This window comes from Labeo rohita, chromosome 3, assembly GCF_022985175.1.
Source record: "Labeo rohita strain BAU-BD-2019 chromosome 3, IGBB_LRoh.1.0, whole genome shotgun sequence".
Lineage (NCBI taxonomy): Eukaryota > Metazoa > Chordata > Actinopteri > Cypriniformes > Cyprinidae > Labeo > Labeo rohita.
The window spans coordinates 50,184,001-50,210,170 of NC_066871.1; the positions used below are offsets into that span (position 1 = coordinate 50,184,001).

General features: G+C 35.3%; 4 protein-coding genes across 5 annotated transcripts; all 4 read left to right on the forward strand.

The window, feature by feature from the left end:
* Positions 1-2,466: 2,466 nt before the first annotated feature.
* LOC127161116 (zinc finger protein 239-like) lies at positions 2,467-10,173 on the forward strand. Its single transcript, XM_051103774.1, has 5 exons — positions 2,467-2,785; positions 7,388-7,482; positions 8,419-8,488; positions 8,841-9,554; positions 9,635-10,173. Exons 1-5 carry the CDS (start codon positions 2,677-2,679, stop codon positions 9,664-9,666), a joined length of 1,020 nt encoding a protein of 339 aa, XP_050959731.1. The 5' UTR covers positions 2,467-2,676; the 3' UTR covers positions 9,667-10,173.
* A 2,666-nt stretch (positions 10,174-12,839) lies between these two features.
* On the forward strand, positions 12,840-13,930 carry LOC127162781 (gastrula zinc finger protein XlCGF8.2DB-like; the record flags this gene model as incomplete). Its single annotated transcript, XM_051105627.1, has 1 exon — positions 12,840-13,930. A coding segment is annotated over one exon (639 nt), but the record flags the coding sequence as incomplete, so codon positions are not given.
* A 782-nt stretch (positions 13,931-14,712) lies between these two features.
* On the forward strand, positions 14,713-18,050 carry LOC127161493 (gastrula zinc finger protein XlCGF8.2DB-like). 2 transcript variants are annotated; one of them, XM_051104245.1, is made up of 3 exons: positions 14,722-14,821; positions 14,900-15,085; positions 16,841-18,050. In XM_051104245.1, the coding sequence occupies exons 2-3, from the start codon at positions 14,947-14,949 to the stop codon at positions 17,632-17,634; spliced, it is 933 nt and encodes a 310-aa protein (XP_050960202.1). In that variant the 5' UTR covers positions 14,722-14,821; positions 14,900-14,946; the 3' UTR covers positions 17,635-18,050. The 2 variants fall into 2 exon arrangements, with proteins under 2 accessions (XP_050960196.1, XP_050960202.1); XM_051104239.1 differs by having other exon boundaries at positions 14,713-15,085.
* Positions 18,051-22,221: 4,171 nt separating this feature from the next.
* Positions 22,222-24,383, forward strand: LOC127162782 (zinc finger protein 585A-like). Its single transcript, XM_051105628.1, has 2 exons — positions 22,222-23,303; positions 23,990-24,383. Exons 1-2 carry the CDS (start codon positions 22,222-22,224, stop codon positions 24,381-24,383), a joined length of 1,476 nt encoding a protein of 491 aa, XP_050961585.1.
* Positions 24,384-26,170: the final 1,787 nt, after the last annotated feature.

Here is a 26,170-nt window from a genome sequence, read left to right on the forward strand (position 1 = left end):
AACAGGACACCTTATGGCACATATGAGAGTTCATACAGGAGAGAAGCCATTCACTTGTGATCAGTGTGGAACGAGTTTTACAAACTCATCAGGCCTTAAGGAACATATGAACATCCACACCGGAGAGAAACCTTACAAGTGTTCACACTGTGACAAAAGATACAGTCGGTCAGCACACCTGAAAACACATGAGAGGATCCACACTGGAGAGAAACCGCACACATGTGATCAGTGCGGCAAGACTTTTTCACAAAAAGGAAGCCTTGTGTCACATGTGAAAAGTCATACAGGAGAGAAACCGTACACATGTAATCAATGTGGAAAGAGTTTTACGGGCAAATATACACTTGAGGTTCACATGAGAGTTCATACTGGACAGAGACCGTATCCTTGTGATCAGTGCGGGAAGAGTTTTGCAAAATCATCAACCCTTATAGACCACATGAACATCCACACTGAAGAGAAGCTGTATACATGTGATCAATGCAACAAAACATTTTTGTGGGCTTCAAACCTGAAGGCACACCTGACGGTTCATACAAAGGAGAAGCCATATTCATGTCATTTGTGTGGAAAGAGTTTTTCACGTGTACAAAGTTTGAAAGACCATCAGAAAACACATACTGGTGTGAGACAGTACATGTGCTTTGAGTGTGAAAAGACTTTTACCTCTGCAAATGGTTTAAAAATGCATGAGAGGATTCACACTGGAGAAAAACCTTACAAGTGCTCACACTGTGACAAGAGATTTCGTCAGTCTTCAAATCTGAAAGCACATGAGAGGATCCACACTGGAGAGAAACCGTATCACTGCACTGCATGTGGGAAGGGTTTCATTCAGTTATCTTCCCTACAGAGTCATACAAAAAACAATCACAGTAAGTAGATCATCTTCAGATCCAGAACATTCAGGTCTGATGCCCCGTCCTCACCAAATGTGACACAATAATGCATCAAGCATTAAAATATAATCTGGATAAATCTGTCACTACAAGTGACATGACAAAGAAACATTATCTAAAGTTTTTTTAGAGTGAATAAAGTTCATCTTCATCTTTAAATCTAGCAGATTCAACTGTGAGATTCAGATCTCCAGAGAACAATGCCAAAAGTTTAATTCTTTTCAGTTTGCTTCATGATATAAATGATACAATTATTTTCTCTTATGAGTTTCACATTGTTCAATTGTCTTATAATGCATGTGCACCACTAGTAGTTTGCTTACTCTTTCGTGAAGGAAAGTAGAAGCTTTTTACAAATTGTTCTTGTTCAGGAGGCCAGCACTTTCAAGAGAGACTGAGATTTTATTATTATTTTTAAATGTTCTTCATTGTTGCTTTTCTAAGGTTACTTATTCTTCCACTTAAGATGTTTTCAGGAAATGCAGCTGCAAGATGTACTGTAATGTAGTTTCGCAACTAATGCTTGTTTGCTTCTCTTGTAAGTCGTATGAACTCAGTTTTAAATAAACCCTGTGGCTAAATTACAAAAGACTGTAGTATTGATAAGCTCTAATGTTACTGGTTCTGCTTTTGGTGCTGGGGAAATTAGGGAAATACATAAATACATGCAACTAAGAATAGCGACACTGATCCATTATTATTTTGGTTATTTTGCAATCGACAAGCCAGATCTCTTTTGTACTTTAAGGCTGTGCAATTAACCAAAAAAAAAAAAAAAAAAACTATGGCCAAAGCCTGGAAAAAGAAGAATGCAAAAGTTTGGTGATGTCAGTGGGTCACAGGCTTGATGCACTTATTGCAAGCAAAGGATTTGCAACTAAATATTAAGTCTTATTCAATTTAATCTAAGTCAGTTTTAATACTTTTGATCACATGAACAATGTGTGGGTTCAAGCAAAAGGAGCCATCTTTTGTATCCAGATGTAAATACCTGAAAATAATGTTGATCTCATCTCATATTCATCTTTTGAGGTCAAACCCAAATGTTTTCAGTCTATGGCAAAAAAAAGGAATTGGCCTCACTGTTTCAGTACTTTTGGAGGGGACTGATGTTAATGTTTAATATTTCCTGCATAATTATCTACATAAATATATTTTGTGTTGGATCCCACCTAAATGAAAACACCATAAACATTGCAGATAACATTTGAAGTGACAGTTAATTTACATACACTTCTAATACAAACTAGTCCAGATTTTTTGCAAGAGTTTTGTAAGCAAATACCAACCATTCTGTGAAATGACCCTTAACTATTAGGGAACCTTGTGTGACTTTCACTGAAATATTTAACTTCTCTAACTTAGGCTTATTCTCTTCTAATCCTCACTCATGAAGACTGTTGGTTTTGATCGAATACCATGCGAGTCTATAATTTTAAGTTCTTTTCATTTCTTTGTGCAGATCGGCTTTTTAAAAAAGAAAAGAAATCACTGCATCACACTCCAGTCCAGCGGGTGGCGCTAAGATACACGTGTTTGTTTGCCAATCACCATTAAACCTCAGAGGAAAAAGATTAGTGCTGTCCATTGTTTTTTCGTGGGTCTGCCTTCATACAGACTGTTAGAAATGTACTGTCTGTAAATATAAAAATGCAGTTTTTGAATCAGGTTAATAAATACCTGCTATTCTCATCCTTATAGTCGTGACTAAGTTTTGAAGCAAGCAGGAATATCTGGAGGAGAATCAGCTGAAGTGAGATCTGCTGCTGTGAAGATGGTGTTTGTTAAAGAAGAGAGTGAAGAGGACACGAGTGAACCAGAACCCTGGAGAATAAAACAAGAGGAACCAGAAACCTGGAAGATAAAACAGGAGGAACAAGGAGGTCGGTGTTTATTCTTTATTCATCTTTAATGAGTTTGTGGTACATTAAACTAACAAAGATTTAACGCGATGTCTGTGTATGGCTAAAAAGCTTTACATTCCTTAATGTAAAAATGAGGGCTTAATTATCATTAAAACGTCTTAAATCCGCCTTTCATATCATATTCATCATGCAATGTGTAAGACGCATCAGATTTACTTGATTTTGTGGACAAAGGTTTACCTGTTTTCCGTCTAAAAATAATTGTTGTAAATTTGACACTGTACTTTGTGGAAAAAAAAAAAGTTTATTCTGACTGCTCTTTTCTTTCACTGTTGGACCACATGGGGAATATATATGTCCCAACAACATCTGTTTTGAAAATAATATAATGATGTTGTGTAGTATATAATAGACATAAAAGATAAATTCGTTATAAAGTAATTATTTTATAAATGTATTAGAGTCGTATACACATGCACAGATCATGTAGAGTCGTGCATGAATTTGAGTGATGACTATTACTATTATGTGATGTAGATAACATGATCTTGACTTATAAGAAACTTTAATTAAGGCTGTCACCTAACAAATCTGTTTCAAAGATAAAAATAAATCGATTTCGAATTACTAATTATGAGGGAGGAGTGCATAAGGAGTACATAAGAGTTTTTTTCTTCTCTTCCAAGCATTTAAATAGCTTTTAAATGCACGCGCACATTTTACTTTCACTTTTAAATTAGTGGAAATTCCACGCCAATTAGTTGAATAGACAACAACAAAACAGCAGGTATTACAAACTCGCTTATATTAAACATAGAAAATGATTTATGTATTAACTAAATGAACAAAAATACACCATGGTATATGGCTAATGTAAAATTACAAATAACTTCCACCAAGTTTAATTATAAAAAATGTAGATTAGATGAATAAACTGATGAACAAAGTAGGTGTGTTATGATTATTTGTATTAAAACATTCGGTATATGCATTACATTCTGAACGATTTGTTGGACTAGTCCTATTACATTTGGAAAATAAAAAAAATGTCAAATATAATGTTCTCAGTGCCACTGTGCTCAACAAGACAGCCCAAACAACAGCCTCTTCCACCCCCAAAATAAAAACGCACTACTCCAGTAGGCTTGTGACGGTGAGGTAGTTCGTTGGAGTTTTCCCTCTTTTCCTTGCTTTTATTTGCTTTTAAATAGCTTGTAAATGCATGTGCACATTTTACTTTGACTTTGACTAACGTGGTTCATCTCTTCTTACATCCAGCAATTCCAAAGCCCTTAAAACTGTCTCATTGTGTCATTCTCATAATTTTTTCCTGGTTTTGTAACCTGTATTTCTATTCTCAATTGTACTCACCCCTGGCATTGGATTTTTGTTTTGTACCCCCTGGCATTTATATTTTATGTTTTATATATATATATACATATGCATGTATATATATGTATGTATGTGTGTATATATATATATATATATATATATATATATATGTATGTGTGTGTTGGTCATATACTTAGAATATCTTCAAAAAGTTGATTTATTTCACTAATTCCATTCAAGAAGTGAAACTTGTATAATGTATACATTCATTCCACATGGACTGATATATTTCAAGTGTTTATTTCTTTTAATTTTGATGATTATAACTGACAACTAATGAAAACCCCAAATTCAGTATCTCAGAAAATTAGAATATTGTGAAAAGGTTCAGTATTGAAGACACCTGGTGCCACACTCTAATCAGCTAATTAACTCAAAACACCTGCAAAGGCCTTTAAATGGTCTCTCAGTCTAGTTTTGTAGGCTACACAATCATGGGGAAGACTGCTGATTTGACAGTTGTCCAAAAGACGACCATTGACACCTTGCACAAGGAGGGCAAGACACAAAAGGTCATTGCAAAAGAGGCTGGCTGTTCACAGAGCTCTGTGTCCAAGCACATTAATAGAGAGGCGAAGGGAAGGAAAAGATGTGGTGGAAAAAAGTGTACAAGCAATAGGGATAATCGCACCCTGGAGAGAATTGTGAAACAAACCCCATTCAAAAATGTGGGGGAGATTCACAAAGAGTGGACTGCAGCTGGAGTCAGTGCTTTCAGACGTATGCAAGACATGGGTTTCAGCTGTCGCATTCCTTGTGTCAAGACACTCTTGAACAACAGACAGCGTCAGAAACGTCTCATCTGGGCTAAAGACAAAAAGAACTGGACTGCTGCTGAGTGCTCCAAAGTTATGTTCTCTGATGAAAGTAAATTTTGCATGTATATATATGCAGGTGCTGGTCACATAATGAGAATATCTTCAAAAAGTTGATTAATTTCACTAATTCCATTCAAGAAGTGAAACTTGTATAATGTATACATTCATTCCACACAGACTGATATATTTCAAGTGTTTATTTCTTTTAATTTTGATGATTATAACTGACAACTAATGAAAACCCCAAATTCAGTATCTCAAAAAATTAGAATATTACTTAAGACCAATACAAAGAAAGGATTTTTAAAAATCTTGGCCAACTGAAAAGTATGAACATGTACAGCACTGCAGCAATGCGGCGTGACATGGAGTCGATCAGTCTGAGTTCTCCAGACTCTGGGACCTCAATTTCCAAAAGAAATGCAAAATTTACTTTCATCAGAGAACATAACTTTGGACCACTCAGCAGCAGTTCAGTCCTTTTTGTCTTTATCCCAGGCGAAACGCTTCTGACGCTGTCTGTTGTTCAAGAGTGTCTTGACATAAGGAATGCGACAGCTGAAACCCATGTCTTGCATATGTCTGTGCGTAATCGTTTTTGAAGCACTGACTCCAGCTGCAATCCACTCTTTGTAAATCTCCCCCACATTTTTGAATGGGTTTTGTTTCACAGTTCTCTCCACAGTGCAGTTATCCCTATTGCTTGTACATTTTTTTTTTCTACCACATCTTTTCTTTCCCTTCACCTCTCTATTAATGTGCTTGGACACAGAGCTCTGTGAACAGCAGCCTCTTTTGCAATGACCTTTTGTGTCTTGCCCTCCTTGTGCAAGGTGTCAATGGTCGTCTTTTGGACAACTGTCAAATCAGCAGTCTTCCCCATGATTGTGTAGCCTACAGAACTAGACTGAGAGACCATTTAAAGGCCTTTGCAGGTGTTTTGAGTTAATTAGCTGATTAGAGTGTGGCACCAGGTGTCTTCAATACTGAACCTTTTCACAATATTATAATTTTCTGAGATACTGAATTTGGGGTTTTCATTAGTTGTCAATTATAATCATCAAAATTAAAAGAAATAAACAAGTAAAAATCAAGTGAATTTCTCTGGCATTTCTTTCTTTTTGCTGTATCGAAAACGTACCAAACCGTAGTTCCGTTTCCATTACCTTTCAAGAAGCACAAATTTAAATTGCGAATTGAAAATATGCCTAATGGAAAAGCCTCCATTTCACAAAAACTCCCATATATCGCAAAACGCTTGCATGAGGTGTTTTTCAGGCAATTCGAAAAATGAATATTCCGCAAAACTGCAATGGATATGGCTTTTTCACATTTCGTATATGTAAAAAGTCATATGATCATTCTTCATTGCACTATAAACTCCAAGAAACACTTCATACCTAGCCGCTCTCAAGTATAAGGGGCTTTTCCTGATATTGATGCTTATTATGTACACTGCACGCATCTGTGGCGCGTAATGGCTCCGACACGGTCACCGGAGCTGATGTTATGTTTATACCAGCAGCGTCTCACACGTTTCTGAAGTGGCTCTCCGCACTGCTTTCTGTAAAGATACACTTATGCGTCTCTTTGGATTAAATAAAGCCAAAACCCCTCTAAATCCCACCAAAAACTGTTGCCGTGATTTATCGCGAGAGGAAAAAATAATGTTTTAGTCGCATAATGGAAATGTTATCATTTCAAAATACTTTTTTCTTTTTTTAATCAACATTTATATAATGTTGCGGAAACGCGCCTAGTGATTTTTGTGAATCGTTACAGCCCTATCGAAGAAAGTAAATTCCTTTAAAGTGCATCTGAGGGTAAAACTGAAAGTTTTATTTTTTAAAAGTTACACATACAGACGACAACACTTTCAAACCTATCCTGTTCACACTGATCCATGAATCTTCACTTTGTGAAGAAACAATACATGCGACTGAACAAGTAGCCAAGTTAAAATAAGTTGCATGTAGGCAGGTGAGATTTTTTTTTTTTTCTTTCTTTCTTTCTTTCTTACTTTCTTTCTTTTTTTTTTTTTCAAATCGTAGATATGCATGTTTATGGTATGATAAGGTGTACATTCAAACCGTGATGGACGTTGTACCGGTATATCGTTACAATCCTAGTTCAGTCTATAGAAGCTTAGTCTTTCTTTACAGTGACATCACCATCTACTGGCCTGTCAGCATAATACAGTGTTTTTAGTTTTCATGGATCCTTGTCAACATGGATGGTTTCGACAATGTTGTCATCTGTATGTGAAACTTTTAAAAATGGCAAGAATGTTCCACTTGCTGTCATTTATATGCGCTATATGCAAGTTCTTTTTTTTTTTTTTTTTTTTTTTTTTTTTTTTTTTTCCCAAATGTCCCAAATAATTTTAAATATGTTAATGTTTTCATTGTAGGCCTGGTTATAGTGAAAGAAGAACAAGATCTGAATGAAGTGGAAGAGAAGCATCAGGATCAGAAAGCTCAAGATGTCACCACTGGAGAAAAATCAGTGAGTTGCTCCAAAACAGTTGCTCAAAAAGCAACATTCAAAGAAAAAAAGCCTTTCAGCTGCTCTCAGTGTAGAAATTCATTCACTTGTAAAAAAAAAAACCTTAAAAATCACATGAAAATACATAATAGAATAAAGCCTTTCACCTGCACTTTTAAACAGAAAAGAAGCCTTGATGAACACGTGATTTATTAACAAATTTCGGGAGAAGCACGCACAGATAATTAACTTGGCCAATTCACCATCAGCAATCACATTGTCCATCCCGCCGGCCCAGGAGGATGCCCATAAATAATCTAAACAGCCTTACCTTCCTCATCTCTAGTCGTCAGCATCCCTCCTCCACCCCGACTCCTCACCATTAACCCTTCCAAAGTGTAAGCGCGGGGTCCGGGCTAAGGGGCTGAGCCCATGTTGTTAACATGTTTCTAGCGTGTCTCTAGTACAATTAGCATGTTGGTAGTATGTTTCTAGCATGAATAGGATGTTGCTAGCATGTTTGTGGCATGATTAGCAAGTTACACTGTACACTTGAAAATAGCACAATGCTATTAATGCACATGGATCAATGTATTACAGAAATGTGAAACAGAAAGTCAAACTGATCTTAAACACAAGAAAATCCAGCTATGTATCACCTCCATGACAAGCCCAACTGTCCCTCTCTGATTCCAACACGCATTTACAGATTCAAACACACTATACATTTAGGTTAAAATTTACTCAGCATTTCTAGGTTTATGTGCAACGACTATAAAAATGTGAATATTACGTAAATATTAATAAGTGTTACTCCTTCCACACAGTTCAATAATCACACAAATGACATTTTACTTAGAAAATTGTTGTTCTCCTTGATTTTGAATATTACAAAGTAGAACTAATGATGGTCAATGTAATATATTTTATGACACCACATTTTTTTTTTTTTTTCAGTGCAGAGAGATGATGAGAGATCCAGAAACCTGCAGAATGAAATACAAAGAAGATACTGAAGAACAAACAGGTTGGTGTTTATTATTCATTCTTAAGTGCTGATGGTTATGAAGCAAACCACAAACTGGTTACATTTTTTCAACAAAATATATGTTATATAATTGTGTAGATACACATAGATAATAGTTCTCCCTATAGAAATGTGGAATTTGTGCCTGTCATGTTTTAAAAATAATATTTAAAGATCAGTGTACCTCATTCTTGGAAAGTTTCAGGGATGTATAATTAATAAAAAGGCATCAAAATGACCAAAATTTTGTGTCGTAATTGTGCACTTTACACTGTTACATCAGGGTTCATATTTATGTTCACATTGCTTTTTACCAGTTACTGAAAATGAGCTATTTCTACTTTTATTTCAGAGTTGATTGAAGAAAATGATGAGAAGGAAGAATTGTGTAAAGTTAAGGAGAAAGATCATGTCAAACCTGGAGAAAAACCTTTGAGTTGCTTTAAAATCAAACTGAAAGGTTTAAATAAAAGAAGAGGCAAAAATGTTTTCACCTGCACTCAGTGTGGAACGAGTTTGTCAAACAAATATAATCTTGATGTTCACATGAGAGTTCATACAGGAGAGAAACCTTACACATGTGATCAGTGCGGGAAGAGTTTTGCACACTCAGCAAAACTGAAGGTACACCTGAACATCCACACTAGAGAGAGACTGTACACATGTGATCAATGTGGCAAAACGTTTTTGAGGGTCGCAGCCCTAAAGAAGCACCTTAGAGTTCATACAAAGGAGAAACCACATTCATGCCGTTTGTGTGGAAAGAGTTTTTCATGTATACAAAATGCAAAGAAACATCAGAAAATACATACTGGTGAGAGAGAGTACATGTGCTTTGAGTGTGAAAAGACTTTTATTACAGCTGAACGTTTGAAACTGCACCAGAGGATTCACACTGGAGAGAAACCATATGAGTGTTCACACTGTGACAAGAGATTTAGTGATTCAGCAAATCGGAAAAGACATGAGAGGATCCACACTGGAGAGAAACCGTATCACTGCACTGCATGTGGGAAGAGTTTCAGTCGTTCATCTGCTCTGCACAATCATACAAAAAACAATCACAGTAAGTAAATCATCTTCAGCACTTTAAGTAAAGTCACTTTTATTTATATAGCACTTTTAACAATACAGATTGTATTGCAGCTTTACAGTATAATGCAAAAGGACAAGAGTAAACACTCAGTACTCAGTTAAAGGCAGTTCATCATTGATTCAGTGTTGTCATCATCCAGCTCAGTTTATTTCAAAGATTATCTGTGCAATCGAATCAATGATATCGCCGGAAATGAAGTGTCCCCAACTAAGCAAGCCAGAGGCGACAGCGGCAAGGAACCAAAACTTCATCAGTGACAGAAATGTAGAAAAAAGAAACTTGGGGGCTAAGTCAGGAGGCCAGTTCTCATCTGGCCAGACCAAACCAGCATTTTAATTCCAGGCTGCAGCAAAAAAATCAGCAGAGGACTCATCTGGTTCCCGTAGTCTTGTAACACAAATAGAAGTATCTATGAGTTTCATACAATGTTCAATCGTCTTGTTTGTCACTTGTAGTTTGCTTACTCTGTCATGAAGGGAAGTAGAAACTTTTTACAAATCGTTCTTGTGCCGTGAGAGCACATTCCATTTTAAATTCCTCACTACAGCTTTTAATAGCCTAATAAACTATTTTATTCCACACATGGCTGAGACTGAATGCACTGGCTGTTTGTCTGTAAGTGATCCTTATTTTTGTTTAATGTGTTGTTTTGTAGAAGTTTTGTTGTTTTTGATGATCTGTTGAATGATGTCATCACATCAACATGCGTTTTTCAGTCTTCTGACATGAGACCAACAGTTCATATTATTTTACATATTTACACAAGCATCAAACACATTTTACATGGTTTAAGTGCCATTTAACAGACTCATTTTTGTATTGTTTTCATCGGGTTCTGTGCTACTTGTGCATCTTTTCAGGTGTGCTTGTGATCTTGAGGACTTCAGTTAATTAGGATGTCCACAGCGGTGGAAGTGATGAATTGCAACAACTCAAATAAATAAAACTCATAAATATAGCTTTAGCCTCCTAGGCCAATTTAAAAGGATAAAATATTTCATATTAGTATACAATATTTATTAATCTTTAATTACCTATTTTCAATAAAGACCAGATTAGATCTTTAATGTCAATGTAATGTTACCACTTAAAATTTATGTTACTAAATCCCTCCCCCACCCCCTACCCCCATTAAAAGTGGAAACAACAACAACAGCCTACTCCTTCATTGCGTAAGACGTAAGACACAAGTCATAAGACATTATTCAAAACTATTCTAAATATTTCTTTTATGCATTTACATTCACAATGAAATCAAACATTGTGCTTTTGTAGAATAGAGGAAACAAACAGGATGGGTTTCTCAAGAGCCCATCAGAAAAATGTGTATAGGCTGTTACATTAAGTCTTGTAGTAAGGTGGTTGCACATAATAACACTAAGAATATTTTTATGTTGAATTTATGTAAATGACTTCAGTTAGGAGTTCGCAAATAGCTTCAATCAGAAGCTCTAGAAGCTTATAATTCATGAACACTTCTAAGGACTGAAAGAGACTCATGTGAAATCATACAGGAGTCAGTTGAGTTTGTGGCAAAACCTAAAGTTATAGGTATTATTCTTTTCCTGCATATGGTAATTTGTAGTCTTAGAGTAGAACTACATTTCAAAATGCAGTCATGTTTTACCATCGAGGATTTTTTTGAATACTGAGTAAAATCTTGTCTTCTGATTGGCCGTTGCGTTCAAGAAATCAACATAACTACACTGCTCAAATTTTTTAGAAACACATTGAAAATAGAAACCTTTGACACTCTCCAGACAGCAAACACAAATACGTGAATGTGCTCTTACTTGTTTTCGTCTTCTTTATGTTACCCTACTGAGTTCACAGTTTCCAGAGTTTACAGTGCACCTTATAGACGCACTAGTAATTTTCCCTGTATTATTTTCCCTCCTCTTGACGCTTCACACTCCAGTCCAACGAGTGGCGCTAAAACACATACGTTTGTTTGGCAAACGCCATTAAACCTCAGAGGAAGACCTTTAGTTTCACTGCCGTTTTGTCGTGATGCTGTTTTTATACATTTTTTTTTTTTTTTAATATATAAATGTAGTTTTTGTAAATAGAAAACTACAGCTTTTGAATCAGATCGATAAATACCTGTAATATTCTCATCTTCACAGTCGTGACTAAGTTCTTAAGAAAGCAGGAATATCTGGAGGAGAATCAGCTGAACTGAGATCTGCTGCTGTGAAGATGGTGTTTGTTAAAGAGGAGAGTGATGAGTACACGAGTGAACCAGAACTCTGGAGAATAAAACAAGAGGAACCAGAAACCTGGAGAATAAAACATGAGGGACAAGAAGGTGATTTTTTTTCTCTTCTCATTCATCTTTAATGACTGTTTGTGGTACATTAAGCCAACAAAGCTTTAGACACAGCGTGTCCACAGATCCATAATGTAAAATACTATATACTGTCACAACATGGAGGTAACCTTGTTTATTCTAATGCCTGATCTGTGATGTTGGATAAGTGTTCAGTGTTCAATTTCGGTATGATTGTCTTTCTCAAAGTCGCGTAATGTTTTGTGTGTGACAGTAAATAAAGCCAGTGACTAAACTTAACATTATTTCACCTAACAGCATGAATAAAATATATTTAAATTGTGATTTTACTGTCGGCACCAGCGCCCTTGCGCTATGAGCGTCCCGAGTTCGATTCCCAGCTGGAGGATCTTTCCGATCCCTCCCTTATCTCTCTCTCCCTCCCACTTTGCTTCCTGTCCTGTATGATCAGTCCTATCACAATAAAGACAAAAAGGCCAAAAGTAAATCATTAAAAAAATAATAATAACAAACCCTTTTTGCTGGAGCTGTCAGTCACACAGCACCAGTTTATCTGCTCACCTTTCATGTGATGGGAGTGTATCTAAATATAACGCTATAATTAACACTTTACATGATTAGTTAATATTGACAGCTGTAATGGTAAAACATATTAAAAGTATTTGAGATTGTTCCATGTGCAATACATTATGTATACATGCATCTCAGTAAACATAATAAAAATAAATGAAAATTAATACCTTTGATTCATACTGCAATACAGCATTTAGTCGTTTTCATGTGTCTGTGTGAACAGGGACAGTTTTGACACAATTTTTCATCTGTACAAAAATATTTTATTTCCCAAATGTCCCAATTGATTTTCATCTTTTTAATGATTTTATTTTAGGCCTGATAAAAGTAAAAGAAGAACGACAAGATCTGAATGAGGTGGAGGAGAAATATCAGTGTCAGAAAGATCATGATGTCAATGGAGAAAAACCAGTGAGTTGCAGCGTTCAAATAATAGATGTCAAAGGCCTTTCAGATGTTCTCAGTGTGGAAAAAATTTTACAAAGAAAAAACAACTTAAATATCATGTGATAACTCACACTTCAGAAAAGGCTTTCAGCTGCTCTCAGTGTGGGAAGTTGTTCACACGTAAAACAAGCCTTAAGAAGCACATGTTAATCCATGCTGGAATAAAGCCTTTCAGCTGCTCTCAGTGTGGAAAGTGTTTCACACAGCATGGACACCTTAAGGATCATTTGGTAACTCACATTTCAGAAAAGCCTTTTACCTGCTCTGAGTGTGGAAAGTCTTTCACACGTAAAGGATACTTTAGGACTCACATGTTAATTCATACTGGAATAAAGCCTTTCACCTGCTCTCAGTGTGGAAAGAGTTTCATATGTAAAGGAATCCTGAAGAATCACATGTTAATTCATACTGGGATCAAGTCTTTCAGCTGCTCTCAATGTGGAAAGAGTTTTACACAGAAAGTACACCTTACGGTTCATTTGCTAACTCACTCTTCAGAAAAGCCTTTCAGCTGCACTCAGTGTGGAAAATCTTTCACACGTAAAGGATATCTTGAAAGACACATGTTAAGTCATCCTGGGTAAAAGCATTTCAGCTGCTGTCTATATAAAAAAAAAAATCACCTGTAAACAAAGATTTAATCATCAAATAAGAATTCACACTAAAGAGATGCCTTACCAGACATTTGATACAAATTAAAAGCCTTGCGTCTGTCCTGTTTGTGGAAGGAGATTTCTAAGGGTTTTAAAAGCATAAAAAAAACTTGTGTGCTGTGTAGGGATAGATATTATTAAGCTTTTAAAGGTATTACTGCCTTTACTGATACTGCTGATCCATCTGGTGTTTTAAGTATTAAGTATCTCTCTGATGATAGATGTCATTTTGTGGCAATTTTTGTTCATTACATATGTTTACATACACATTACATATGTTTTTTCATGAAATAAATGTGTAAAAATAGACATCCAAAACATTATTTTATCGTAAGTTCTCCTTGAAGGATTGACAGTTCTCTTCATGCAATCCAGGTTTGTGTCCACTGTCAGATTTTCTTTTTCTCTGATTTTCTCATTTTGAGCAAAACTTCTGCCATTACATAGCCACGTTTGTTTCATTTTCAAAAAACCTTGTGTCAAAAATAATTCCCCCTTTATCTTAATGTTTACATTTTTGACTCTACTCACAAATAAATGTTTATCAATTTGAATGTGTGTATTCTTTTTTGTGTATTTAAGCATTCCAATGATTTTAAACGTTCAAAGAAATCAAGAAACATAATTCGGCATTCCAGCACTGGTTTCTGTCCACTGTCAGATTTTCTTGAGTTTCAGACAACACAGCCAGATCAAAACTCGCCATTAGGTAAACTCTTTACTTTTTGTCTTAAACGGCCAAATACACACAAAATTAAGTCAAAGTACCCATTTTGGTAAGTGTCCTTGTAAGCACAGTCTTAAAGTTAGAATAAAACGTTTCAAATGAATGTAAACTGGAATAAAACAGATGTGTGTGTCAGATTTGGTCATTTGGTCTGTTTGCTGTCTGTCTCATTAATGTTAATTAAAGAACAAAAGAAAAAAAAAAAAACATTTTTGGTCATCTTTAATAAGGTTTAATCTTTCATTTATATTAACGTACATATTTACATGCTACAACATTGTGTGCTTTTGAATAAATATTTAAAAAACAGCGCACCTTTATAGACGCACTAAGTAATTTTCCCCGTATTATTTTCCTCCTTTCGACGCTTCACACTCCAGTCCAGTGGGTGGCGCTAAAACACAAACGTTTGTTTGACAAACACCATTAAATCTCAGAGGAAGAAGATTGGTTTCACCGGTCTGTGTTGTTTTGTCGTGATGCTGTTTTAATACAAACTGTTAGAAATGTTGTTTCTGTAAATAGAAAGATACAGTTTTTGAATCAGGTCAATAAATACCTGTAATATTCTCATCCTCAAATTCACTCAAAACACAAAAAAACACTCAAGTTTTGAAGCGAGCAGGGATATCTGGAGGAGAATCAGCTGAACTGAGATCTGCTGCTGTGAAGATGGTGTTTGTTAAAGAGGAGAGTGAGGAGAACACGAGTGAACCAGAACCCTGGAGAATAAAACAGGAGGAACCAGAAACCTTAAGTATAAAACAAGAGGAACCAGAAACCTGGACAATAAAACACGAGGAACAAGGAGGTTGGTGTTTATTCTTATTTCGTCTTTAATGAGTTTGTGGTACATTAAACTAAAAAAGCTTTAGACACAGGTTTCCGATCCTTAATGTAAAAACAGGAACTTAGTTGTCATTAAAATGTGTTAAGTTCTTGTAAAAACATATGGAAGCCCATTTTTGCCACGTAAGAAAAAAAATATGCCTTAAAAATTCGGAATTATGACATACGGGATATGTCGAAATTGACTTGATGACTAAATGTGACATTCTAAAATGAATGAGCTTGTCTTAAAACCGTTTGAAGGACCAAGTTCAATACACACCTTATTAATAAAGCATATACCATTTACATATACCAGAGAATATGAATGCAACACACTGAAGAAACATGGCTTATGGAAGAAGTCAGTAAAATTAATGAAAATGAAAAATACCAAATCTGGTATACATTTGTGGTTACAAATATACAAGTTCAGCTGTAAATATTAATTTACTTAAGAAAATGACAGATCTAGGTGAACTAGGCCTAATCCTTTAAGTCAAATTCGATTTATAAGTCAGAAGTTTAACTGTTTATCTCATGATTATGACTTAAGTCATAATTTAGTCTTTCAAAATCATAATTTTTACTTATTTTCTCGTAATTATGGCGTAAGTATGCCATTATTTTTTTTTCTTATGTGGCGGAAATAGGCTTCCATAGAAACGCGACTGAACCGACACTGAGAAGATTTGATTATTGGACTTCATTTTCGCTTTCTGGAATCATGTTGAACTGAGTGTGAAACTGAATGTACAAATTAACTTTGTTGTACATTAGTTGAAAAAAAACTACATTTTAATTCTAGTCAAGTCGCTTATAGAATTGTGGTTATTTTGTGATCAGTGATTTCTGACGTGTAATTACTTAAGTTCTTTTAGATTTTCTTTTTCTTACAAAATCGTGTAATGTTTGCATGTGTCAGTAAATCAAGCTAGTGACCAAACTTAACATTGTTTCTCCTGTTCGTTTGTTGGAGTTCTTCCTCTTTTGCTTGCTTTCATTTGCTTTAAATAGCAACGACAAGCAATCATTTGTTTTTAGTTTGTTTGAGTTGTCCTTCTTTTCCTCACTTTCCTTTGCTTTTAAATAGCTTGTAAAAGAACCATGCATATTTTACTTTCACTTTCAAATTGGCGACAATTCTGCATCAATTGCTTGAATTCAAGCAACAACAAAATTAATCATATAATTTTTATTAACAGAATGAATAATTCTTAATTAACAGAATGAATAAAATACACCATGTTATATGCCTACTGTAAATAATGAAATAGCTTACACAAAGTTTAAATGCAAAACTGAAATCAGTAAATACTGTGGAAACAAGAAACTTAAAATGTTTATTAGAAAATCAAATAATAAAGCATGGAGGCGCGACATACACCTTGATGTAAAATAGAAGAAATGAATTACACAAAATTTTAAATGAAGTAAGAAATCAGCAAACACTGTGGAACCAAATAAATAAGAAAAAAATATTAAAAAAAAAAAAAACTACAAAATCCCAAAAACTGCAAATGTCAACAGGCTTTTCAAAGTCCAAAATATTGCCAAACAGGCGCTTTTGCTAAATGTAACAAGGCTAGGCTAGGCTTTATACAGTGTTTTAGTTGTTTTCATGGATCTGTGTGAATTGGGTCAGTTTTGACAATGGTTTCGTCTGTACACAAATATCTTATTCTTTTATTTTTCAAATGCTCCAATTGATTTTCCTGTTTTAATGATTTAATTTCAGGCCTGATGGAAGTGAAAGAAGAAAGAGAAGATCTGAATGAGGTGGAGGAGAAACATCAGGATCAGAAAGATCATGATGTGACTGGAGAAATACCAGTGAGTGATCAAATAACAGACTTCAAAAGGCCTTTTACCTGCTCTCAGTGTGGAAACACTTTCACATGTAAAACAAACCTTAAGAATCACATGTTAATTCATGCTGGAATAAAGCCTTTTACCTGCTCTCAGTGTGGAAAGAGTTTTACGATGAAAAGACAACTTAAGGATCATTTGCTAACTCACTCTTCAGAAAAACCTTTCAGCTGCTCTCAGTGTGGAAACACTTACACTTGTAAAACAAACCTTACGAGGCACATGTTAATTCATACTGGGATAAAACCCTTCAGCTGCTCTCAATGTGGGAAGGGTTTTACATATAAAGCTGACCTTAAGGATCATTTGGTAACTCACACTTCAGAAAAGCCTTTCATCTGCTCGGAGTGTGGAAAGTCTTTCACACGTAATGGATACCTTAAGACTCACATGTTAGTTCATGGTGGAATAAAGCCTTTTACCTGCTCTCAGTGTGGAAAGAGTTTCATATGTAAAGGAATCCTGAGGAATCACATGTTAATTCATACTGGGATAAAGTCTTTCATCTGCTCTCAGTGTGGAAAGAGTTTTACGCAGAAAGGACAACTTTACAATCATTTGGTAACTCACTCTTCAGAAAAGCCTTTTAGCTGCTCTCAGTGTGGAAAATCTTTCACACGTAAAGGATACTTTGAGAGACACATGCTACATCATGCTGGGTAAAGGCCTTTCAGCTGCTCTCAAAATAGAAAGAGATTCACCTATAGATGAAGGATTTAATCATCACATGAGAATTTACACTAAAGAGATGACTTGCCAGACAATTCATTCATGTCTGTCCTGTTTATGCAAGGAGATTTCTAACGGTTTTAAAAGCTTGAAAAAATGTTTGTGCTAAATATCTTTAACTTTTTAAAGGTATTACTACTCCTACTGATACTGCTGATCAATCAGGTATTTTATGATGGATTCTCTGATTTTATGATTATGATTCTCTGATGGATTTCATTTTGTGGCAATTTTGTCTTCACTATATATGTCTCTTCATGAAAGTAATGTGTAAAAAAGGCATGCAAATGTCAAATTTCTGTTTACATGCAACACAGTACTACACAAATAAATGTACTATATGAATTTAATTACGCATATTCTTTCTCTGTGTACTATAATATTGACTTTCCCAGTGAACTTTTACCTACGTTGGAAATAACAGCAAACACATCCATGTGGACCCCAAATGTCTGTACTGTTTGTGGAAGGAGATTTCTATGAGTGAAAAACTTACGTGCTGTGTAGGGATGGATATTGTTAGAGTTTTAAAGGTGTTGTTGCTCACTTCTTTCTGTTATTTAAAAATTAAAACAAAACAGACATTTTAAAGAATTTGAGACCAAATACATAATTGTGACCTTGGACCACAAAACTAGTCTTAAAGGTGAAGTCCACTTCCAGAACAAGGATTCACATATAATATACTCGCCCCCGTGTCATCCAAGATGTTCATGTCTTTCTTTCTTCAGTCGTAAAGAAATTATGTTTTCTGAGGAAAACATTTCAGCATTTTTCTCCATATAATGGACTGGTATGGTGCCCATTTGAACATTCAATATGCAGTTTAAATGCAGCATCAAACGATCCCAAATGCAGTTGTAAATGATCCCAGCTGAGGAAGAAGGGTCTTATCTAGCAAAACGATTGGTTATTTTCATAAAAAAAAAAAAAAAATGTAAATACTTTTTTAATCTCAAACACCTCATCTTGTCTTTCTCTCCCTGAACTCTGTGTATTGTGGCTCAAAACAGTTAGTGTATGTCAAAAAACTCCAATTGTATTTTCTCCCTCAACTTCAAAAATCATTTCAAAATCATCCTACATTGCTGCAGAAGTACTGACACAGTCTTTGCAAAGTGAACATGCAAAGATCAAACACCCTTAAGAAAAAAGGTAAAACAGCGATATAGGACGATTTTGAAGTTGAGGGATAACATGAGATGGGAGTTTTTTGACATACACTAACTGTCATGAACTGGAAAAAAACAGTTCAGGCAGAGTAAGACAAGATGAGCATTTAGCATTAAAAAGTATATAAATTGTATTCTTTTTATTAAAATAACCAATTGTTTCCTTCTTTCTCGGCTGGGATACAACCTCATTTGGGATAATTTGAAGCTGCATTTAAACTGCATTTTGGAAGTTCAAAATCACCATAGAACCATAGAAGTCCACTATATGGAAAAAAAAAAATGAAGAAAGAAACACATGAACATCTTGGATGACAAGGGGGTGAGTACATTATATGTGAATCATTGTTTTGTAAGTGGACTTTACCTTTAAGGGTACATTTTTTGAAATTGAGATTTATACATCATTTGAAAGCTGAATAAATACGCTTTCCACTAATGAGAGTGGTTTGTTGATAGGACAATATTTGGTCAAGGTATAGCGATTAGAAAATCTGGAATCTGAGGGTGCAAAAAAAATCGAAATATTGAGAAAATCACCTATAAAGTTGTCCAAATGAAGTTCAGTGCATATTACTAATCAAATATTACGTTTTGATACTTTTACGGTATGAAATACACAAAATATTTTCATGGAACATGATCTTTACTTAATGTCCTAATAATTTTTGGCATAAAAGAAAAACTTTGACCCATAAAATGTGTTGTTGGCTATTGCTGCAAATGTACCCGTGCTACTTATTTGCTTACATTTTGGATTTTTTCAGTCCCTTTGGCTACTGTATTAATTTGAATGTGCATATTCTTTTTTTGAGTTCTTTAATATAGACATTTCCCAATTAACTTTTACCTACCATTGATATCAGCCAGCAAGCACAACCATGTGGGGCCCAAATAGGTTGCACCTATGGTGGGGTCAGTTTTGTTCCATTAAAGAACACATCATCTGCTGAGAACCTGATAGATTTAGGCCCCATTCACATGGAGACAGAGCTTTCCCTGTCTGATCTTTTTTTTCCCCTCGTTCTTCCACAAACACGGCGTCTCAAGAAATATCTGCATACACATTAAACCATTGAAACCGACTCAAAACAATGTAGTATACATTCCAGTCCAGTGTGTAGCACTGTAATTCTTCCACAAAGATACAACTGAAATGGAAAATAAGACTTGGAGCATGCGCATAAACCTTGCACGCTGCATACAAACCCAACACAACAACAAGAAAAGCTAGTAAATTTAGTAAAACAAATAGTCTCAGTAATTTCTGCAGCAGGAACACAAGCATGTAGTCCACCATTGTTGTTGTTACATGTCTGATTAGGGTCGAGACATGGGTTGATGACATTGTTTTACAAAATATATGGAGTGGCAGTACACACAAAAACACAAAGGTGTCATTTTCAGATTTATCCACTCTGAGACCTGGTTTTTGAAAAAAATGGCGGTTTCACACTGCCAAAACACCAGATCCATCTAGAGGGAGACACGGGAGTGGATTTTCAAACTCACTCTAAAAATACATCCATGCCTGATAAGATGGTGGTAGCTGAGGAGAGATTCCCTTATATGATTGCAAAGCACCTTGGGTGTACAACAGTACACAACAAAACACTATATAAATGCCTCATTCATATTTCCAAAAGATATATTTTTGATTTTAGCAGATCTGCTCCTCCCACTCATCAATTGCATCATCAGTGAAGCCCCTCCCACAACAGTCACTTGATCAGTGAAGCTCCTCCCACAGTCATTCAGCAACAAATGCTGGAATATACCCATCAGTTTACAAGTGCAGACAACTTTCAAAGCATCAAGAAGAGCTGAAATCTGTGAAGACTGAGTTTATTAAAGAGGACAGAGAGAAGATGAGAGATCTAGAACATACTGAAGATACTGAAGTACAAACAGGTTGGTGTTTATTCATGATTTCTCATTCATTCATGATGCTGAAGATCATTCATGCTATAAAGATTCGAGCACTTCATCAGATTTAGGTGAAAAGAAATGGGACTTTTGTTGGTTTTTATCATTAAATGTACTTTTTAGAATGGCTGAGAGGACTGTACATGTAACTTAAGCAAAACCTGACTTATAGTTTCTAAAAATAAATAAATAAAGCTGTATTTCTCATAAATTAAGATGCTGCAGTCATCAAAGTTTAACTAAAGCCATGTTTCATTGTAGTTTATATACGTTTTACAGGATCAGTGTTTAGAGACAAAAACAAACACCTGGGTGACACCTTAGATAAAGCATGCAAATGAAGTATTCAGGTATCGTAAACTGCCCCAGACTCTATTTTCAGAAGTCCTATTCAAAGAATGGGTTGAGGCTCCACGACCCATTAAAGACAATAGGAGAGAGTCACTGTAGTCTGGCTCATTTGACTTACAGGACGACAGCACAGTGTTTAAAAACAACAAAATACACTAGGGCTGGTTAAAAAAAAAAAAAAAAAAATAATTTCTTAAATTTAATAGATTGTCATTTTAATGAACCAATATCGATTCTTAAATCACAATGGATCTTTTGGTCTATGCTGTTTTCAGTTGATGAATAAACAGTACATACTGTAATGTGTCTTCCTTCCAAGAAATAGCAATAGGCTATGCTTTGTGTTACCTGTGATATAAAACAAAGTCTCAGATTTCTGTCCATTTCATTAAGAAATTCAAGCATTAAATACTGTTTTGGCGCTCTTTAATGTGGCGTGATAGATCGTTGTATCTTCTGTGTACTCGCCTGTGTTATCAAACAAACATTCGTGACAGTTACTTTTTTGTTCTGGATCCAGTTCTCTGCTGCTACATTAGAGCACAGCTGGACAGGAGTGGGAATTACAGCTGCAATTTTACAATAGATCACCCTCAGTGTAATCCGTCAAAATGACGGGCGGCCTTCAGATATTTCCACCACTGATAAAAATAATTCTGTCAATGACAGAAAATTCTCGGTTAACGCGAACTCTGGTCAGGACATAGTATCAGAACATTAAAGAATCTTAAACTGTAAGATCTTAAACAGGTTCTTACATTTGTAATAAGACAGAACGAAAAGTCTAGTGTGACTTTATTATGAGAAAGGTTTTAGAAAAATATATTCACAATCTAAAAAGTTGGTGTGAAAACTATGGCACATTTTAATGTTATTATTACCGTAATAATAATGTCAATCTCATTCATAGAACATTTCAGGGAAGTACATTTAAGTTGTAAAAATGCATCAAAATGATCATAGAAGTTGCCTGTTTCATCACTGTTATTTCGTTGCACTTCATATTTCTCTATTTGAATTATTTTGATGTACTGAAAATGGAATTCTATGTTTTTCTTTAATTTCAGAGCTGATGGAAGAGAACGAGCAAAGTGAAGAACTGAGTGAAATAGAGAAGAAACTTCATGACAAACCTGGAGAAAAACATTTGGGTCACGCAAAGACTAAAAAGACACTTTTAAAGAAAACAAAAGCCAAGAAATCTTTCACCTGCACTCAGTGTGGAAAGAGTTTCCTATACAAAAGCCATCTTGAGATTCACATGAGAATTCATACTGGAGAAAGACCGTTCTCATGTGATAAGTGCGAGAAGAGTTACATGCTGTCATCACGCCTTAAGAGACACATGAGAATCCACACAGGAGAGAAGCCATATGCATGTGATCATTGCGGGAAGAGTTTCTCCGAAAAACGAGGCCTTGAGATTCACATTAGAATTCATACTGGGGAGAAACCGTTCACGTGTGATCAGTGCGGCAAGGGTTTTAGAGGAAAACTAAGTCTTGAGATTCACATGAAAGTCCATACAGGAGAGAAGCCGTTCATGTGCATTCTGTGTGGGAAGGGTTTCAAACAAAAAGTGCATCTTCGCCAACACATGAGGATCCACACTGGAGAGAAGCCACACGTATGTGATCAATGTGGGAAGAGTTTCACCAAATCATCACATCTTAAAGGACACATGAGGATCCACACTGGAGAAAAGCCACATGTTTGTGATGAATGTGGGAAGAGTTTCACCAAAGCATCACATCTTAAAGGACACATAAGGAGCCACATTGGAGAGAAGCCATTCACATGTGATCAGTGTGAAAAAACTTTTTTTATAGAATCAGCTCTGAAGACACACTTGCAAGTTCATATGAAGAAGTCACATTCATGTTATGAATGTGAAAAGAGTTTTTCACGTCCACAACAATTACGAGAACATCAGAAAATACATGCTGGTGTGAGAGACTACATGTGCTTTGAGTGTGAAAAGACTTTTATTTCAGCAAGCCATTTGAAGCGTCACCAGGTTATTCACACTGGAGAAAAACCTTACAAGTGTTCACACTGTGACAAGAAATTCAGTCTGTCAGCATGTCTGAAAAGACACGAGAGGATCCACACTGGAGAGAAACCACACAAGTGTGATCAGTGCGAAAAAGCTTTGTTTTGAAAAGCGCTCTTAAGATACACACGAGGACCTCAGAAATCATATTACTGCTATCCATGCAGGGAGAGTTTCTCTCAGTTATTTTCTTTATACATTCATATGAAAAACAATCATGATCTAAAATCACGGTAAGTAGTTCATCTTCATGTGCTGAGCTGTGAAGTCTCTTCTGTGTTAGTTTTCTAACAGCCATGATGAGTGACAGGACATTTTATTGGTTGATCTTGTGTCATGTCTGTTGGAAATAAAACTCATTACTTTTTGGCAGAACTACTCAAAATCATCCGGAAGGAGAGGATGGAGAGAACACAACTAATCCAGCATCCTGCAGAAAGAAACATCATGAAAATAAAGAACAAAGAGGTTTGGTGTTTATTCTGTATCCTTCATTCATCAAGCTCAAGAAGAATAAAAACATGACAAAGCACAAAAAAAAAGTCAATAGTTTTTTTTTTCTTCTAGAACTTTTCTGATTTTGACATTTATATCATAATTGTGCACAGCAGTGTTCGACCAGATTTGATGGAAATAAATGACTCATGAACTCAACAGTGATCTTTGACAGTTTGTCTCTCATTTGAAATCTTACATGATTTAATGTTTCTTTTAGGCCTGATGGATGTGAACAAGAAAACAAAACAAAAACCCAAAAATCTGTTGCCTGCCCTCAATGTAAAAAAAGACTGACATGTAAATCAACCCTTAAGAATCACATGAGGATCCACACTGGAGAGAAACAAACCTGTGATCAATGCGGAAAGTGTTTCACAGGAAACTTTAAGAGACACATGAGGATTCACACTGGAGAAAGACCACACACCTGTGATCAGTGTGGGAATAGTTTCCCAAGCAAACGAAACCTCCAGGTTCATATGAGGATCCACACCGGAGAGCGGCCTTACACCTGTGATCAATGCGGGAAGAGTTTCACTCAGGCATCTAGTCTGAAAACACATCTGTCCACTCATTCTGAAGAAAGACCATTTAACTGCGATCAGTGTGGTAAAAATTTCCATTGGGCTTCAGTCCTGAAGAAACACCTGACGTTTCACACAAAGCAGAAGACTCATTTGTAATATAAGGAAGTTGTATGGTACAAGAGCAACAGAAAGAATAAAAAAACAAAAAACACTGCAATGAAATTCAGTCTGTCAGATACCCTGGAAACACATGGATTGATTAACTCAGGAAAACAAACAGAGCCAGAGTTCCATTAATTATCTAGTAACTAGATCATCTTCAGATCCAGCAGTGCATCAGCAAACATGGCACGATAAAACCATCTGTACAGGTTAAATCTGTGCTAATCAATGCAATGCCTGAAACAACAAAAGAAACATCATCCAAATTTGTCAAAACCTGTCTCTCATTAGTTTTTTACCTTTTTGGTACATTTTTATTTTATGCTGATACTCCTTGCATCAGGAATAATTTCATAATTTTATATCTGAAAGACATTTATTTTGGGGTTTTGCATGTTTTGATTTTCTTCATAGATAAGTAAATTATATTTTCACACAAGACTTATGTGTCTGTCTGCATTATTAACAGTTTCACACTTAATATCAGGTATCACACATACGTTTCTAGTTTGATGTTCCATTCACACCGTGAGTCTTCATTAAGTCAGAACAATTACTATGAACTTTAATCAACACAGTTTTTACAGAATTAACTGAAATGTTACTTTTGTATGATTGATAATTTTATAGATGTTTTGTCGTTGTGAACATTTTTGGTGTGTTTTTATTTATTTATTTTTTTATTATGAACAATATGTCAACCAATGGGAAAACAGTTACAATATAAAATGACAAAATAATAATAAATTAAATAAATTTAATAAATAAAAATTACAATAACAAAACAAATAAAATATTAGACAGGGGTATAAAAGTAAACAAATCACATTGCATTCAAAGTAAAAGATTAAACAGCTTTTAAAGCCTTCTTATTACACAAGTTAGAAAAAGTCTCAAAGAAATGTTGTATTTCGACAAGCAAAACATGAAACAGTGGCTTCTGACAAGAAAATTTACATTCATGTATATAAAATTTTGTCATTCACGCCAAGCAGTACGAAAGTACGTTTTCGTACTGCTTGGCATGAATGTACCTGATCATATAGAAAAGTGTTAAAATCGTCAAGATCTGATTACTTTTTGACTCTTTTAGAAGATAACAAACATAACCCTAGGTATTTATTCAATACTGTGGCTAAGTTAACAAAAAATAAAGAACCAACAGGCACTGACTATGCCCATCAGCATAGCAGTAATGACTTTATGAACAACTTTACTTCCAAGATCGATACTATTAGAGACAAAATTGTCACCATGCAGCCGTCAATTACAGTATCACATCAGATAGTATCCTATAGATCTCCTGGAGAACAATTCAACTCATTCTCTACTATAGGTCAGGATGAATTGTATAAACTTGTTAAATCATCTAAACCAAAAACTTGTATGCTAGACCCTATTCCATCTAGGCTACTAAAAGACTTGCTTCCAGATCTCATAGATCCTCTGCTAAATATTATTAATTCATCACTGTCATTAGGATATGTCCCCAAAACCTTTAAACTGGCTGCTATTAAGCCTCTCATTAAAAAAACACAACTTGACCCCAACAAATTAATTAATTACAGACCTATCTTGCATCTCCCATTTCTGTCAAAGATTTTAGAAAAGGTTGTATCCCCACAATTATCTTCCTTCCTACAGAAAAATGATATCTGTGAGGATTTCCAGTCAGGACCGTACCATAGTACTGAGACTGCTCTTATTAAAGTTACAAATTATCTGCTCTTATCATCCGATCATGGTTGTATCTCTCTGTTAGTGCTACTGGATCTTAGTGC